This window comes from Lactuca sativa, chromosome 3 (genome assembly GCF_002870075.4).
Source record: "Lactuca sativa cultivar Salinas chromosome 3, Lsat_Salinas_v11, whole genome shotgun sequence".
Lineage (NCBI taxonomy): Eukaryota > Viridiplantae > Streptophyta > Magnoliopsida > Asterales > Asteraceae > Lactuca > Lactuca sativa.
Genome location: NC_056625.2, coordinates 198,101,457 through 198,119,007, shown reverse-complemented (window position 1 = coordinate 198,119,007; position 17,551 = coordinate 198,101,457). Strand labels below are relative to the sequence as shown.

General features: G+C 34.5%; 1 protein-coding gene and 1 long non-coding RNA gene across 4 annotated transcripts; one reads left to right on the top strand and one right to left on the bottom strand.

Moving 5' to 3' along the window:
- Nucleotides 1-2,499: 2,499 nt before the first annotated feature.
- On the top strand, nt 2,500-4,325 carry LOC111901397 (uncharacterized). Of its 2 annotated transcripts, none has more exons than XR_008231259.1 (4): nt 2,500-2,688; nt 2,765-2,979; nt 3,266-3,368; nt 3,879-4,325. It is a non-coding gene; the product is annotated as an uncharacterized LOC111901397 (long non-coding RNA). The 2 variants fall into 2 exon arrangements; XR_008231258.1 differs by having other exon boundaries at nt 2,765-2,991.
- A 1,123-nt stretch (nt 4,326-5,448) lies between these two features.
- On the bottom strand, nt 5,449-7,492 carry LOC128132668 (uncharacterized). 2 transcript variants are annotated; one of them, XM_052769464.1, is made up of 4 exons: nt 7,334-7,492; nt 6,360-6,615; nt 6,198-6,289; nt 5,449-5,767 (listed from the first exon to the last, which is right to left on the bottom strand). In XM_052769464.1, coding segments are annotated over exons 1-4 (507 nt in total). In that variant the 5' UTR covers nt 7,335-7,492; the 3' UTR covers nt 5,449-5,609. The 2 variants fall into 2 exon arrangements, with proteins under 2 accessions (XP_052625424.1, XP_052625425.1); XM_052769465.1 differs by having other exon boundaries at nt 6,363-6,615.
- Nucleotides 7,493-17,551: the final 10,059 nt, after the last annotated feature.

The following is a 17,551-nucleotide window of genomic DNA, read 5'->3' as shown; positions in this document are numbered from 1 at the left end:
GTCTTGGATAGGAATCTACAACACACTAGAACGCCCTTGTTGACGATCCTTTACTACGACAACATCTAGGGTTCCTCAAACAATGTGATATCTCACACCGGGTAAATCCTTAACCTCTGCTGTATTGTATGACTATGCACCTAGCTAGAAACTATCCATTGAAATGAACTATCCGCCACAAAATAGTTTACCAAAAGACCTCAATGGATAGCTCACGTCTAAAGGAAAATAATAATCACATTAAAACTATCTTCCGAAAGAAACTCTTTGTCGCCCGAAGTTTGGCGCGGGTAAACAGCTAGTATATATATATATATATATATATATATATATATATATATATATATATATATATATATATATATATATATATATATATATATATATATATATATATACTCACGATGTAAGTCTAAGCCCCCTTATCTAAAGTTTCAGGCTCCGCCAAGGTTTGGGGTTTCAAAAGGGGCAGCGCCCCTTTGGCGGGGTCTAGAGGTAGCGCCCCTAGCGGGGTCCAAGGGACAGAGCCCCTGGCTGGGAAATTAGGATTCTTGAGGGTGATTATGGTAAACTAACGAAGCTCATTAGTTTTGGTAACCCTAAATCCTCATTAAAATCCGAATTACCCTGACTTGCTTCAAAAGCAACTCATGACAGCCCAACCCTAATGAAACTCTAATCTCGTTTATTATATAAACGGTTCTTCCTTCTCAGAAGGACACGAAATTTAGCTCTCGTTTTCTTCAAACTTTCACAGAATCTTTCTAGCAATTTGGCTTACAATTTATGTGCCTGGTATCGTAAGTTTCCACTTGGATTATCCTAGGCTGAATTTCTTGCAACCCAGGCATAGGATAGAAATATCAGTTCGGTAAGTGTTCTCACGATCCAAGTTAGTATCCAGATCTCCACCACAAACCCTAAATTTCTAACAATTTATACTTAACAGAGTTGTACATCACAATATTTTAAAGCACAACTAGTACACGAGTTACAGAGTGCATTCGATGTATATGCTACGGTTTTCACAGATGGAATCCATGAATTGTGGAATTCATTGTATTTCGTCGGACCGAGTGAACCAACGGAACATTAGATGCTTATGCCTGAAACAGGTATTCTGATTGCTAACAGGTTTGGTGTGGTCCTTACTTTCTTAACCAATCGTGGTTCCTTAACTTTCTTTCCTCTTTGGAAAGGTCCGGAAGAATTTTTGGACCATCGGATTATTACAATTTCACTTATACATGGTCCTCATTATGTTATGGTACAATTAAAAGAAGATTGTCCGTTGCCTACCATTTCGGCCTTTTGGATCCATCACAGAGCCCCATGTGCAACTGGATGGGAAACAATGTTTATGTCACGTCTGCAAATTTATAGACAACTAAAACCTTGTAATCGTGATTTTATAACTATAAAGGATTATTAAAGAATATTATTTATGTATTGTATTTGAAGAACTTTTAAATTAGTTGATTATTGAATGATCAAAGTTTGTCTCACATTTTTGTGTTTATGTATTTATTTATTTTTAATTATTAGATAATATCATTTAAAATAGAAGGTTAATAAAAATGATTATTTGGAAATAACAAACAATAATTATATAGTTATATAATAATTATATTATAAATTTAATAAAAATGATTAAACACTCGTAGTCTATAAGTATATACGTAAATTAATTAGAACAAACTTTACAAATATATTTATTAATAGTGTTTATTATTGTTTTAGTATAAAAAAAAATAAAAAAAAAAGTAAAGCGGTAGTATGTACTTCTCAAAAGTTAAAAAAAAATGTTAGTTAATATTTTGTTATAAAATATTATTTAAAATAAAAGTTAATAAAAATAGTTATTAGTGTTTATTATTGTTTTAATATAAAAAACCAAAAGTAAAACATACGTATATAAGTTAAAAAAAATTATGTTAGTTAATATTTTGTTATAAAATATTATTTAAAATATAAAAAACAAAAAGTAAAGCATACGTACATAAGTTAAAAAAAATTATGTTAGTTAATATTTTGTTATAAAATATTGTTTAAAATAACAGTTAATAAAAATAATTATTTAGAAATAACAAATAATAATTATTGTTAAAAAGTAAAAAAGCAGATAATCATTATATAATTATTATGGGTTCCTTATTTAGTCATATGGGGTGTCTCTTAACCGATCCCTAAAATTTGGTGTTTTTTAGGTGCTTTTAAGATGACAAAGTAATAAAGGCCATGGTAAACATTTGATTCTCAAAAAGAGGAGTTTTCTTTAAAAATAATAATATTTTCGCATATGTTAATGATTTCCAGAAAATATAAAATAAAGCAATACCTTTTCAAATAAACGGTTGAAATGTAATTTCCCTATCTCCCTTTTAAAAGAAACCATAATCCACGTGTCCCTTTAAACACACTCATTTCTTCCAAAGTTAAATACCTTTTTTGCCCCTATTTTATTTCAGCTATATTCAATAAAATCACGTCATTAGATTAAAACATAACAGTTGTCCATGTTTGAAATACATACCCGATTAATAGCAGCTTTTTATGGTATTCAATAAAATCACATCGAAAAAACATCGATCGTCTCCCTCTCTTCCCTTCCGCGCCTCTTCGTTTACAGGATGAAGCAACGACCAATGTTGCTTCCTCAAAGATTTGAAGCAGATACATCGAAGATAGGTATGTTTTCTTTAATAGTTTGCAATTTTGGTTTTCATTTTGAATTGATTCTCGATTAAACCCAACAAAACTACAGGTGGGTTAAGCTGAACCGCTGGTCTCCATACCACCGTCTCCATCATCTCCAACGAAAACCCTAAATCTTACAATCCTAAATCAACAATCACCACCGGCTCGATACCGTAACCACCACTACACCCTAGCACACCATGTAACCCCTTAACCATCTCACCATCTGTTTCTATCTGATATGTCCAGATACCCTAATGGCAGCAGGAAGCGGCATATTGGGTATATGTAAATGTATAAATATATTGCTTTTTTGAAATCGACCTACACCACCATTGTCATAACTTCATCATTCTCTGTTTTTGCTAATCTAATGTTTGATTTTGTCTAATTTCATTAGTCATATATATATATATATATATATATATATATATATATATATATATATATATATATATATATATATATATATATATATATATATATACATACGAAGTCCTTTCTTCATTTTATACCCATATTTATGTCTTTTTACTGAATCTTAATGTTTTTCTTCTTTAAAATGAAGGTTAACAGTGTGATACTACATTGCTATGTTGCTGATAGTGTCATCTTACCTCTCTATGTTGCTGGTAAGATGGCATTTTGTGGCATGTTGTTTCTAGAATCAGGTATGCATCATGATTTTGTTATTAGTAATGTTTTTTCTTACATGAAGTTTCTCATTTTGTTCAAAGGATGTCATAATAATAAGCTTATATTTTAAAGTAATATTCTTAAATTATACATACTGTAAAAAGCTATCTTTTGTTACTATGTTGCATCAATCCTGGGGGTATCGTACAACCTAAAAATATATTTGCTAAGCAACCACTGGAAATAGGTTATGAGTGATTCTTCTTTTTATGTTGAACTTAGTTTAATAGTGATTTTTTTTTCCTATTGATTGTTATATTATAGCTAAATATATCACAAATGTCTAGATGAAGACTATGATATTTGAACTCATTCATTTTTTGTTCAACTGCCATGGTATCATGCATGTTTTATTAATTCTTTTTGTCTAATATTATTTTTGTCGCATCATGTTTTATTCTTTTTGTTTGATAATATTTTTGTATTCTCACCTGGAGATTAAAAAAATAGAGAATAAATTATGCTTTACTGATTTACTTTGATAGGAGGTGAGGAAAGATTGAAACTTTGTTGCCGCTAGAAATAAAGGATGAATGATAGTGCTCAAAACAGAACCTTTGGTCTGTTATCAAGTTCAGGAAATCATCATTGCTAAGTAGTGTTTGACGTAGTGGATTCAAATGCGCCTACAGAGCATATTTTTGGTTTAGACAATCAAAGTCTTAAGCATGTGGTGTTGGTTTTAAAAGTGTGATTAAGGTTTAATTTTTTATTATTAAATTTTCTTATTGTTAGAATTTTATTTATTAGGTATTATAGAGTTCTATATGAAAAAAAAGTTTGTGGTGGGATCATAAGTGAATGCTTTTTTAGCAACCGAAGAGATTAGTGAATTGGGATCTTGCAATGTTTAAAATAACTAGGAATATACCAACTATGAATATGGTTTTATTTAGGTCTGAGGACCAAGTATTCTTTGTGTTCTTTAAAAACATATTTTATTCTTATGTTAACTCAGTATGTATATGCTTCAAATGGACAATGCATCGTTAAGTAAATCAACAGTGGTATTGGTGAAGTTTAAACAATTAAAATTATAATCAAATACTTATTTTTACATATTGCAAACGTGATTAATAAAATATAAACCATATATTATTTTCAACTGAAAATAATAACATACTTTTGTTTGTAACTAAAAAAACTACAAATTTTTACTTTCAATTAAAAAGAACAATATATTTATATCCTTTAGTTACAACAAGCATATGCTTTTATTTTAAATCCAAAAAGGAAATGTACTTATATTTTAACTCAAACAATAACAGAATTTTATTTTTAGCTCAATGTTATATATACTTATTTATTTATTTATTTATTTTACAAATTTATGATAATAACTATCTTTCGTTTATTTTAGTTAAATGTCTTTACATATAGAACATGTTTTCAAATATTCAAATAAATTTATATATTAATTTTAAATGATCAATATAAAAATTTAAACAAGAGTTATATCTTATTAGTTTAATAAAATTTTATAAATATTTTACCCGTGATTTCCACGGGTTGTAACCTAGTTTTTAATAATCCTTCTATGTTTTGTTCCTATTTTTCTTCTTACCTATACCTATTTAAGATGATGATTAGTATACAAATTTAACATTTCAATCAAATTTAAATTAAATTTAATGATACTTGTCACAATCTAAAATTGATAGAAAGATAATAGAAATAAAAAATAGGACATTTAATTTCTGGTTCTTGTGTGTGTGACAGAATAATTAATATGTCTAAACCACCGCTTTTCACTCTCCCTCCCTCAGTCCCTCTTTGTCTCTCTTTAATAAACACCAAGACCAACCTAATTGTACAAAATGTTTTGCCTCCATTGTTTTAAAAAATATCATAGTTTCCTCATCTTGAAAGTCGGATTGACACCTCACTCAAATAAAGATTGAGTTAGTCTATGTAAAGGAAAAATGGTTAAATGAAGATCAATTATTCGAGTTAACTAAGAAGCCTAATGATTATGATTTCCGGTATTTAAATCATTCTATTTTGGACTATAAACTAGAAATCAATTTAGCTCATCTTTATCTCATGTTTGCCATGTTAAACGAAATGACAAAATATGTCATATTTCATACCCAGTAGAAAATTGTCTTGCAATAGAATGCAACATAGTAGGGAAAAAAAGAAACAAAAAAGAAGAAAAAGTAGAATGTCATTAACAGCTGTTTTCAGTGGAAGTAAGAGACTGAATACTCGGTTATTTATGCGAGACTAGTGTCGCATCTTGCCACGATCTCACCTGGAAGAATGGTTTGATCACCTGGGGTTTCATTTTTCAGATGAATCTTAACACTCTTTCTGTAATTTGCTTCAAGAAGCATCCCATCAGCTATCAAGTTCGACTGTCCTGGTTCAGTACCTACATACAATCATTCAAACTGTTAAGCATATGAATGTTTTTTTTGGAAGAAATCCTTAATAATTGCCATGCATATTGTTTTACATCCGTTTATATATACATATCACATGCAGAACCAAGGAAAAACAAATCTACATATAAACGAATGCACATGAAAAACAGAAATAACTTTTTAGATTAGTTAAAAAGTATACAATCACTCAAACAGTTAAACATTTAAATATATATATATATATATATATATATATATATATATATATAATGAAATAAAAACACATGCAGAACCAAGGAAAAATGGAGAAATCTAACTGATTATCATGCATATTCTTTCATACATATACTTTTTGAGAAAACAATTGAGAACACATGGAGTTAAAAGAGAAATTTTAGCAAAATTTGATATATATTTGCATTTGTTAGCAGAGCTTACTGATCATAACATTGAGACCAAATGGTATATCGAATCGAAGCTCCAGATCAAGATCAATCGACTCCTTAGGTTTTAGGGTGAAAGTGATAGGGCTGTATTTAAAATGATATTTATTAGAACCAAATCTTCATAAAACAAACAAAAAAACCATTTTGAACATACCACCTGCTCAAGTAGTAGCCACGAACATCTTCAACCGGAAAACTAGCCTCAGGGGTCATCCTGTAAGCACACACGTTTGGGTTGTTCTTCCCATCAATACGGTTGAGGTACATACCACCCTCAGTGGCAACATCGATTAAATTGTTAATACGCAAAGCTGATCCCTCCAGTAGTTTCAAAGATGAGCTGACCAAGGCTTTCTCTGTCTCCTTGTCCTTGGGGTCCTCCTTTCCTGTCCCTGTGTCTGTCTCTGCCACTGCATTTTTTAAACATGGTTGTAAATGTTATGGGCAATGGAATGCAATTTATGTAATTGTTGTATTTGAAAACACAATCAAATAAGTAAAATATTAGTTTCAACTAGATCCACACATAAAAGAAAAAAAAATTCAACATCTTATGAGTGGAATAACATCATGATTGTATTTTTGGATTGATATCAACATGTTGAGTCAAATGAGGAATGCTTATGTTGGGAACGTTGTAAGGCGTTGAGAGAGAAATTAGGCTACATATATTCTGAACTGAGATCATGATGAACAACGATCGATTATGATAGATGCGAATCTAATAACTTGACTAAGCCAAATAATGGAATGTTCGACAACAGAATTAGCTGGTTTAACGTCCTTGTTTAAGGTAGATACTCAGTTCACCTTGCCAAAAGTAACTTGTGATGTATTTAACAATTTAACGTGATCTTAGGTATGATGATTTGGGTGTATTCACAAAAAAGTTAGATTCGACTGAATAACATAACACATTCATGCGAGCTAGATCTAACAGAGAAGAGAAAACAGTCCGAAATCAAATCAATGTCTCCTAAAATCTATAACAACTCCATACAAGGAGGAGGTCCGCAATCAACGGTTCGAATGATATCTAAATCACAATCAAACTAAACAGCTGAATCAAATCGGAATCTAAATAATCGCGTTTTGAGTCGAATGGATATCAAAATAGAAGATTCTTACTGTGATGCGACGTTAGCGAAAGCTGCGCTTCGACGGTGCGTCTCCGATTATGGTGCGATTCGTCTCCAAGAAAGAAGGCGTAGATTAGGGCACCGATCACGGAACAATGAATATAAAAACACCTCAAGGGGGTAAATAGGTAATTTCAGACAAAAACCACGCAACCCTGAGATAATGCCATCTATTAATAATAAGGATATATTAATATCTAAACTTATACTAATAATAATGTATATCATCTAAATACAGCAATTGAGCCAAATTTTGAATGTAGCGTTGTAAGCCTTCCATTTACGTTCTCATCCTCCAACAATCAGGCATCGATTTTATTGTTTCATTTTAATTTAGAGATTAGAGATTGAATTATGAATTCATTAATATTTCAAAACTATTTCTCAATTTACTTTGAAACAGGGCCGGTCCAATGGAATTCTATGCCCCGGGCAAATAGAGAAGACGGTGCCCTATTTTTATACTATGTTAATACAATTCCAAAATTTTATAACATAATCTTCTAAAGCAGCTACTTAAAACAACTTTTTGTTAGATTACTTAATCATACAAAGTACAAACTAAATGTTACAAAGCAATTCTTGAAGCAAAAACATCAATTATCCTATAATAATAGTAAAATTTGCATTCTGTTCATCATAACCTAAAACCTGAAATTAGAAATCGTTAATGAGAGTTAAAAAGTTTTATTTGTTGCATCAATATATTATCTATATAATTTATAATCCCATAAGCAATATGATATTTAATAAGATTATATATATAAAGATTCTATATCTTTCAACAATTTTTAATGACAAATGAGAACATAACTAAATAAATCAAAATAAATTTTTCTATAAACTAAAGGAAAACAAAAGCATTGATGTGGAATCGGAAATAAAACAATAAATTTCAACAAAACATATGAATAAATGAAAAGTTAATTAACCATATCAAAAAATGATAACCTGATGTAGTTTCTTATAAAACAAAACTAGCAAAACAACAAAAAAAAAATATTATAAAAAAACAATAAGTCTCGCCTAAAATTAAATCAAGAAGAAGAAGAAAAAAAAATGCCTAATGGCGTACTGCAAGTGTCCTAAACGCAAGAAGGGTTCTAGAAATCAAAATCAGTATTCAAAAAAAAAATCCTGAAATCAGAATCAATAATCATTGTTAACAAAATCCAAAAAATCAGAATTCAAAACTAATGAAATTATGGAGATTAACAGAAATCAAAATCAATTCAGAACCAATATTAACAATACTTAATCAAAATTAGTGCAAAACTTATGTTAACAATACTACAATAATAATAATAATAATAATAATAATAATAATAATAATAATAATAATAATAAATAACTAATATTAACAATACTTAATGAAAACCGCTGAAGTCAACTGTTGCTGTCTAATACTGCTTCATGCGCTTTGGACTTTCAGTTAACCAGAAAACTAGTAATATCATATTTGAACTCATAAATCAGAAGAACTAGGATTTCTCGATAGTGTAAAGTTGTAAAGGGACTAAGGGAGAAGATGAACTAAAAAACTAAAATAAGAAAACAGAACTACCGTTGATATTTAATACAGCTCCAGGTCTCCTCGTCTTCTCTGATTCTCTCGACTCTTGGAATTAAGCATGTTGGGTGCGTTCACCAAGAAAATTAAGGCGTGCTTCTTTTTTTCCCCGCTCGGCTTCTGCTTTCTCAAACCTCAAATCGTGCCCTTGTCAGGAAATAGATGTCTTGGGCCTAAATGTAATGCATACCCAAAAGAAGAAAGCAAAAGTTGATGCCCCTATGTCCATTGATGCCCTGGGTAGTGGCCCAGCTCGCCCTGCCCTTGGGTCGGCCCTGCTTTGAAACGAATTACACCTAGTTTATGATTTATGTAATTTGTTTTAGGATTCGGTCAATGAAAAATGTTTGTTGGTAACTCGATGCATCTTCTACAAAATCAACATTAAGAAGACTAAGAACGACATAAGGTAAGTAACTTAATGCATTTTTAAGTATGATTTCTTAATTTTCTTTTATTATGTTTGATGTAATGTCAATCTTCTATTCCATGATTTTTCCATTAATGAGTCGATATTTTTTCTTTTTATTCTACTTTTTGATTGTTTATTCATGCATAGTGATATACTAAATCAAGTTATTAAATAAAATTATGCTTTTATGATGATCTTTTATGTGTAACTATGGTGTGTGTGCCTATGTGTTTGCTTGTCAATGCCACCAAGCAAATCTAGATATTGGAACTTTTCTTGTAATTGTTGTCTTTATTTTCATACACTTGTCAATGCCCGCCGAAGTTTTACGGCAAAACCGGCACGGCACCTGGAGATGTAAATAGTGAATTTATGATAGAGGATTTTTTAGCCTTAGCGATCTAAACCAAAGTTGTAGTATACGTTAAACCGAGAACATCCATAAAAAGAACGCCCAAATCTGACTTCGTATGAGGAAGTTATGATTTTTCTAAGATTCAGCTTAGCAGTGTACAACCCGCAACTCGAATTTTAGTTCGAGTGGTTTTTGGCTTATTCGACCTAAATGAGAGTTGAAGATATCATTAATAGGAACTCAATGGTAAAAAGACAGACGAAAACGAAGTCTGTATGAAGGAGTTACGAATTCTTCACAGTCATGTAGTAGTCTAAACTCCTCCTACTGTTAAATTTAAGATCAGCCGAGAATTAGCCAACGGAGTCTAAATGAAAGTTGTAGATCTTGATTTTACCTACGCGTGAATATAAAGAACGTCGAAAACGGAGCTTGTATGTGAGAGTTATGATTTTTCTAAGTCGGGAGGCTGATACGCGATAGGGGTGACGTGGCACCACCAGAGGGCTGCCACATGCACCAACTCAGCAAGTAGGTCCTCCTACTCGGCGATTCCATCAGTCATCACCCCTATAAATAGAGGTGTCAGGTTCCCTCACTTCCTCACACCTTCCAATTTCTCTTTCTCTCTCTACACTCTCTCTAAGCTCCCTAACCCCCAAAGCTTAGGGTAACTCCCTCGCACGAGGCGGAAGCCCCGGAGCGCCCGACGGCTCCGAGAAAAGAGCCTTTCGGCTCGGAAACGCTGCTCCAGCGAAGCCCGGTTTTGAGAAAAACCCGTTGTAACTGAGCTACGCCTAACCTATCTTTAGTATAGCTTATGTTTTAATATAGTAATGTTATTAGGTCCTTAAAATAATTATTTGGGCTATTATTATGAGTTATATTGAGTGTTATTTAATTCTTATAATAATAATAATAACAACTATTAATTAGTCGCAGTTAACGTTAAAACTAAACTCTAGTGGTATTGATAGTAGGTTTTGGTCAAGGAAAAATTGTTTTGAGATAACGAAGTGTTGTTCAAGTACCGAGTCACCACCTAATCAAGTGAGTGCATAGTTACTTTCATCTTACACATAGATATGAAGTATTTTAAATAAATTACGTGCTATGTGTGCATATTATCTGTATACTTGCTATTTATGCTGGATGAACGATTTTATACAAGTTTTACATGATTTAAACTGTATATGTATTTTATATCTACAAAATGTGTTGGATAAAACATGGGTAGATGTAATAGTTTCTGTGTGACCAAATAATATAATGAGAGGCCTCGATATAGATGTTTTGATGATCCAGTCATCTAGCGGAGTATAGATGACAACTACGAACTTTTCTAGACAGTCCAGTGGAACACTAGCAGGCTCGCAACCTGTAGGTGTTTATTTGATCTGTGTGAAGTACTCCATCCCCCACATGCTTGCCTTATTTGACATGAATTGCTGAGGAACCCCCGAAGCATGTGTTGTCACCCCGATGAAAGTCCTTAGACTAGGTCCCTTGTGTTAGATGTTTTAGGGACGTAAAGTGAGGATAACGGGAACAGGTAATCGGGTTTGTTTGGTTTGATAAAATTAATAAACTTATTTTGTGGGTTAAAAATCATATGTACTCACCAAGTTTCCTAACCTGACCCACTCAGTTTATTTATATCACAGGTGTTGATATGAAGTCACATTACACTGAGAGATTAAGGAAATATAAATCACTAGTGATAATGAATGTAAGTTCTGTTTATGCTTATGTTTCTATATTGACGATGACATCCCAAGGTTTTGAAAATGAATAAAAATACATTTGTTCAGAAATGCTTTGATAACGTATTTATCATGTTTTTTAGGAACAAATTCTGCAACACTTTTATTAAAAGAGATACTCTGATTTTTATAAAGCATAAACAAAATCGGTCTTTTCTGGCCATGAAAATGGGGATGTCACACAATGTATTCAACTTCGGCTGTAGAGAGAGCAATGCAGTTCTTTTTCTTGGATGACCAGCTGACTAGTCGACCACCTAGGAATTGACATCCACTTGATGTACTTTTCCTATCGAGTTGAAGTCCACCATAGTTTGAATCTGAGTAGGCTTGGAGAAGGAAACTCTCATTAGCTGAGTACCAGATTCCGAGATTCTTAGTGCCTTTGAGGTATCGGAAAATTTGCTTGACAGCCAAAAGATGAGACATCTTAGGGTTGACATGAAATCTGGCACATAATCATGTAGAAAACATGATTTCTGGATGACTTGCTGTGAGATAGAGCAGAGATCCAATCATTCCTCGATATTTCTTTTCATCAATTGAAACAGCTGAAGGGTCGACAAAGATCTTGTGACCGAAGCCCATAGGTAACTTGGCAGAGGCACATGTGTCCATAGAGTACTTTTTGAGAAGTTCCGAAATGTACTTTTCTTGGTTAATAAAGATTCCTTGGTTGGTCTGTTTTACTTGGAGACCAAGAAATAAAACTTAATTCCTTGTTCATGCTCATTTAGAATCGATTGATCATTAGGTTAGCAAAGTCTTGTACCATTGATGAATCCGTAGTTCCAAAAATAATGTCGTCCACATAAATTTGAACCAGCATGAGATGCTTTCCATTTGATCTTCGGAACAAGGTGGGATCGAGAACACGTCTTTGAAAACCAGAGCGCTTGACAAAGTCGGTAAGGGTTGCGTACCATGCGCGAGGAGCTTGTTTGAGACCATAGACTGCTTTTCGGAGCTTGTAGCAGTGATTTGGAAATGCAAGATTGATGAATCCAGGAGGTTGTTGAAGATAAAATTCGGTGTCAAGTTCACCATTTAGAAAAGCACTCTTAACATCCATTTGGTAAACTTTGAAGCCTTTGTGAGCAGCATAAGCAAGGAAAATTCTAATAGCTTCAAGTCATGCAACAGGAGCAAAGGTCTCGTCGTAGTCGAGCCCTTCAATCTAAGTAAAACCCTTGGCCACTAGTCTTGCTTTATTTCGGATGATAACTCCTGCATCATCTAGGTTGTTGCGAAATACCCAACTTGTGCCGACAATGGGATGGTTTGGAGGAGGAGGTACGAGGGTCCATACTTCATTTCGGTCAAATTTTGCCAATTCTTCTTGCATGGCTGTGATCCAGTCAGCATGATCTAATGCTTCCTTAATCGATTTAGGTTCAACCATGGATATGAATGCGGAGAAATGACATTCATTTTGGATACTTGTAGCAAAACGAGTTTGTACTCCAGTATTGAGGTTTCCAATCACTTGGTTCGGAGGGTGATCTTTGGTCCAAACGTGTAATCTTGGAAGTTCTTGAGCAACAGATGATCCGATATCAACAATAGGATTGATTTTCTCCCCTTGAATGATTTGAACTTGAGGATGATGCTCCCCTTGAACTTCTAAACCAGAGAGATTGACATCATCATTAGAAGGGAACTTAAAGAACTTTTCATTGTCATGAATGTTGATCAATTTGGAGTCATCAAAATCAGCAGCTGCATCTTGGAATCCGTCTACATTTGATTCAAGAGAGGAGTGAGCATTCTCCCCCTCAACCTAAGAAGGTTGAAACGGTTCAAAATCAAATGGAGGGAGGCTTGGGATAGGACCAGAGACATTTTGAGAAACAGGAGCTTCAGGAGTCGGAGTGGAGTTATGCCTTATTTGAGATTCTGAATCAAGGGCTGTTTCGGATGGTCCAAAAAGAGTATCAAAATCTACTTCATGAATTACTTAAATGTTCGTACATTCCGGTACAAGGGCATCGGACTCCATGATGTGAGTGGTAACGTGAGTAGGACCGGAATTCTGAATGAAGTTGTCATTAAAGGTAATATCAAAACTTTCTTTAATAACTCGAGTGCGTCTGTTGAGGACTTGATAAGCCTTTGATTTTGAGGAGTACCCAAGGAAAATAGCTTCATCAGCTTTGGGTTGAAACTTGGTAAGCTGATCACGGTTGTTCTTGATGAAACATCTGCATCCGAAGACATGTAGAAATAAGATTGTAGGCTTCCGACCATTCATTTCTTCGTATGGCGTTTTGTTGAGGCGATGATTTATGATGCTTCTATTCTGAGTGAAGCATGCAGTGGAAACGACTTCAGCCCAGAGATAGTGTGGAAGATTTGCAAAGTTGAGCATTGATCGAGCAGATTCAACAAGAGTTCTGTTTCATCGTTCAACTACACCATTTTGTTGAGGAGTGTATGGAGCAGAGAAATTGTGGTCAATACCCTTCTCGGAGAGGAAGTTCTCAATGGTGGAGTTAGTAAATTCTGAACCATTGTCACTTCGGATACGTCTAACTGGGAGCTTGATGAGGACTTCTATTCCTTTGATAAAGTTGATGAGTTTGGAGGTTGTTTCTGACTTAAGCCTGAGGAAGAAGACCCAAGTGAACCTAGTGAAATCATCCACAATCACAAGAATGTACTTTTTGTGATGCAAACTTTCCACTGTTTATGGTCCACATAGATCAATGTGTAGTAGTTCTAGAGGTTCCGAGATGGATTTTTCAATGATGACAGGGTGACCTTTCTTTGACTGCTTACCACACTCACACACAGCACATAAATGATCATTCTCAAATTTAAGCAGTGATAGTACTCGAACCATTTCCCCTGACACAAGATCATTCATGTATCTGAAATTTAAATGAGCAAGCCTGCGGTGCCATAACCAACTGACGTCATGAATGGCTTTGGAAAGTAAGCACAACTGAGGCTTTCCAATGATCATGTTGATGTCAAATGGGTACATGTTCTTGTTACGGTTGGACTTGATCAGGCATTCACTTCGGTCTTCAACCATGATGTAGCTATGTTTCTTGCAAAATTCAACTCGACGATTTGCATCAGTGAGTTGAGCCACACTTATCAAGTTGTGCTTTAAGTCAGCTACATACGCCACACTTGAGATTGAGAAGTTTCCAGTTGTTAGGATGCCATAACCTCGGATTTGAGAGTTTGAGTTGTTTCCATATGTTACATATACAACATTTGGTTCAAGCTTTAGATCTCGCAGAAAATTCTTCTGCCCCGTTATGTGCATGGAGCAAGCACTATCAATATACCATACTGTTTCTTACTCCAAAGCATAAAGTGCCTGGAAAAATTAGTGAATGATGGAGTTTTTAGGCTCCAAGTTAGATTTTGGGACAAGGGCACGGGACTTAGGCTTTCGAAGGGACTTATGAGCAACAGAAGATTTGGAGGGTTTATTCCTAGATTCCTTAGGGAACAAACAGAAAGATAACGTTCTTTCATCAATCCAGTAGTCGTATTTAATGACTTTGATTTCCGGAGCTGTGCGCTTCTAAACATGATCTTCCGAAGAGGTGAAATTAATTGATATTTCTGGAGTCACTTTTTCTTTAGAGTGAGTTTTGACCTTTCACACAAGATTTTGTTTAGAAGATTTTGAGGAACTTGTGTTCGGTGCGGTCTTTGATTTTGCTAGATGACAAATGAGTTTTGAGGAGCTAGACTTAAAAATAGTACCATTAGTTTTGGCAATGAAGACAAAAGAAACATTCCGAGAAGGAGTGTTTCAGACTGATGTGGTACTTTTATTAGCTCTGGGAGTGGGACAGACATCAGTCCTTGGTTGTTTTAGGCTAGGAGAGCTTGAAGGTCTTTTGAGAATCTTAGTAGGAATGAATGATTTTTGCCTAGGTGCTGAAGTGCTAGAGTTCCAAGATATACTTATTTTGGAGTTTTCAAGGAATCGAGAATTTTTCCTAGACTTTATTTCCTTTTTGTGAGGATTCCTAGCTTCTACTTTAGGATCTACAATATCCTTCCTATTGAGCATTGGTTTTTTCTTTGATTGAGACAGATATTTTGAGGTTTGACCAGCTTATGGATTGCTAAACTTGGGGTCAATGGGAACCAACTTTGTTTTTAAAGTAACTAAGGATTCAGATTCGAAAGAATCTGAGGTAACATTGCTTGAGGTTTCGACATTATCATCCAAGGATGCCCATACAAACTTAGATGAAGTGGTTTCAGTTACATTGGGAACAATTTCCTCAATAACACAGTTGTTAGGAGGATTGTTGTTTGGAATACGATCTATCCTATTGGAAACACTGTGATGAAATTCCGTGGTCCGATTCAGGTCCATGTTTTTCAGCGGCGGAAGAGGCGTGGAATCAGGACACTTAACAACAATTGGTTGAAACTTAGGGATCAAAGATGCAAAGTGGTCATTTGTCCCAGGAAGGGGTGACAAGGGAGAAACAGGGGTGTTTGAATGTTTGATGTTCAGAACCTCTCCTATAAAAGTTAGATTTTGCAATTCCTTCAGAGGACGAGCAATAGGCTTCGGAAACTCGCTTCCAAGGCCTAGTGCTTTGGACCATGGATGACGAAAATTATGTGTCATTCGTTCGTTTTCTTCAAGCAAGTCAATAGACTTATGCAAAGCATTTATTTTAGCATTAAGACGTTTCTTATCAGAAATCAAGACATTTCTTTCATAGTAGGTAATTTCACATTTGTCATTCAAAATGATACATTCATCTTTGGACATTACAAGCTCACATTCTAAAGACTCTATTCTTAACTTTTTATCCTCTAAACGTAACCTAATACGATTTAACTCACACTCCTTCTTCTCACCGGCTTCTATTGCGGATTCATAAGCCTTATAGATGATGTTCATATCTGTTTGAATTTGGGTTAGAAAAGGTTCATAGAGAGACAAGTCAAAGTTATTTTCAGAGATCATAGATTTTACCTGCTGAACGATGCTTTGACCTGGTGGATCATTGGTGGCCATGTAGCAATAGTGAGGCTCAGCAACATTATCATCATCATCTGATCTTGAAGACCAATAACCTTCAATGCATTCAACATCTTGTCTTGCCATCAAACACATATTTCTTCCAATCACTGTATCATCATCATCTCCGGATGACCAATATCCTTCAACATCTCTTGAAACAATTGTTATAAATGCTTTTTCACTTTCAGCCATCTCTTGCACTTTTCAGACGTAGTAGGCAGAATCCTTGTTTGGTTTCAGTGGAGCATCAGCTCGACAATCTTTTGCAAAATGGTTTGCATGTCCACACTTATGACACATAATTTTTGGTTTGTTTGAATTGGAGTTGTGGGAAGAATCAAAAGCAGAGTTTGGCTTAGAGAGGTTTGGTTTGTATGCGGGAGGATTTTCCGAAGTTGGTTTAGATTCAGGAGCTAAGTATGGTTGAGGATTGTTGTGGTGAGGAGCTTGGAATCTGTTTTGGTAATGTTTGAAGGAAGGGTTGAAAGGACGTTTGTATTTCATTGAGAGAAGAGCAAACTCCTATTGGAAGCGGAGTTCAGAGTCCATGCCTTCGGAATCATTTGAGGGATAGATTTGTGAGGATGAAGTAGGATTGGAGTGAACAGATGGAATGATGGATTTGAAAGAATTCGGAGTGAGCAGTTCGGAATGGTTGAATCGAAGGAGCGTACAAGGGCAAGGGGTCCTCCGGAGAGTTCCCTTATGGTTTGAGCAACATTAGACTCGTGTCCTTGAGGTTCATCAAAGAGTTGATAGAGCTTCAACTTTTTCAGAGAACCATTGCTTTGAAGACAAGATTTGACATTTCCCCATCCTTTGCCAAGACTATTTATGAATTTGAGATTGTACTCCAAGGGAGTTCGGAAAATCCCATGAGTAGTCATGTTCTTCACCACTATTTGGTAACGATTGGAGGCAGAAGCTACTGATTCACCAGGAGTGGTCGTGAAGGTATCAAAGTCATTGACAACCGAAGTAAGGCGCTTGTATTTCATATTTTCCGAGCCTTCAGTTAGGTCCTGAGGAGTGTCCCAAATCTCTTTAGCTGATTTGCACAACTTGATGTGCTCGAAAAGTGAGGGAGGAACAC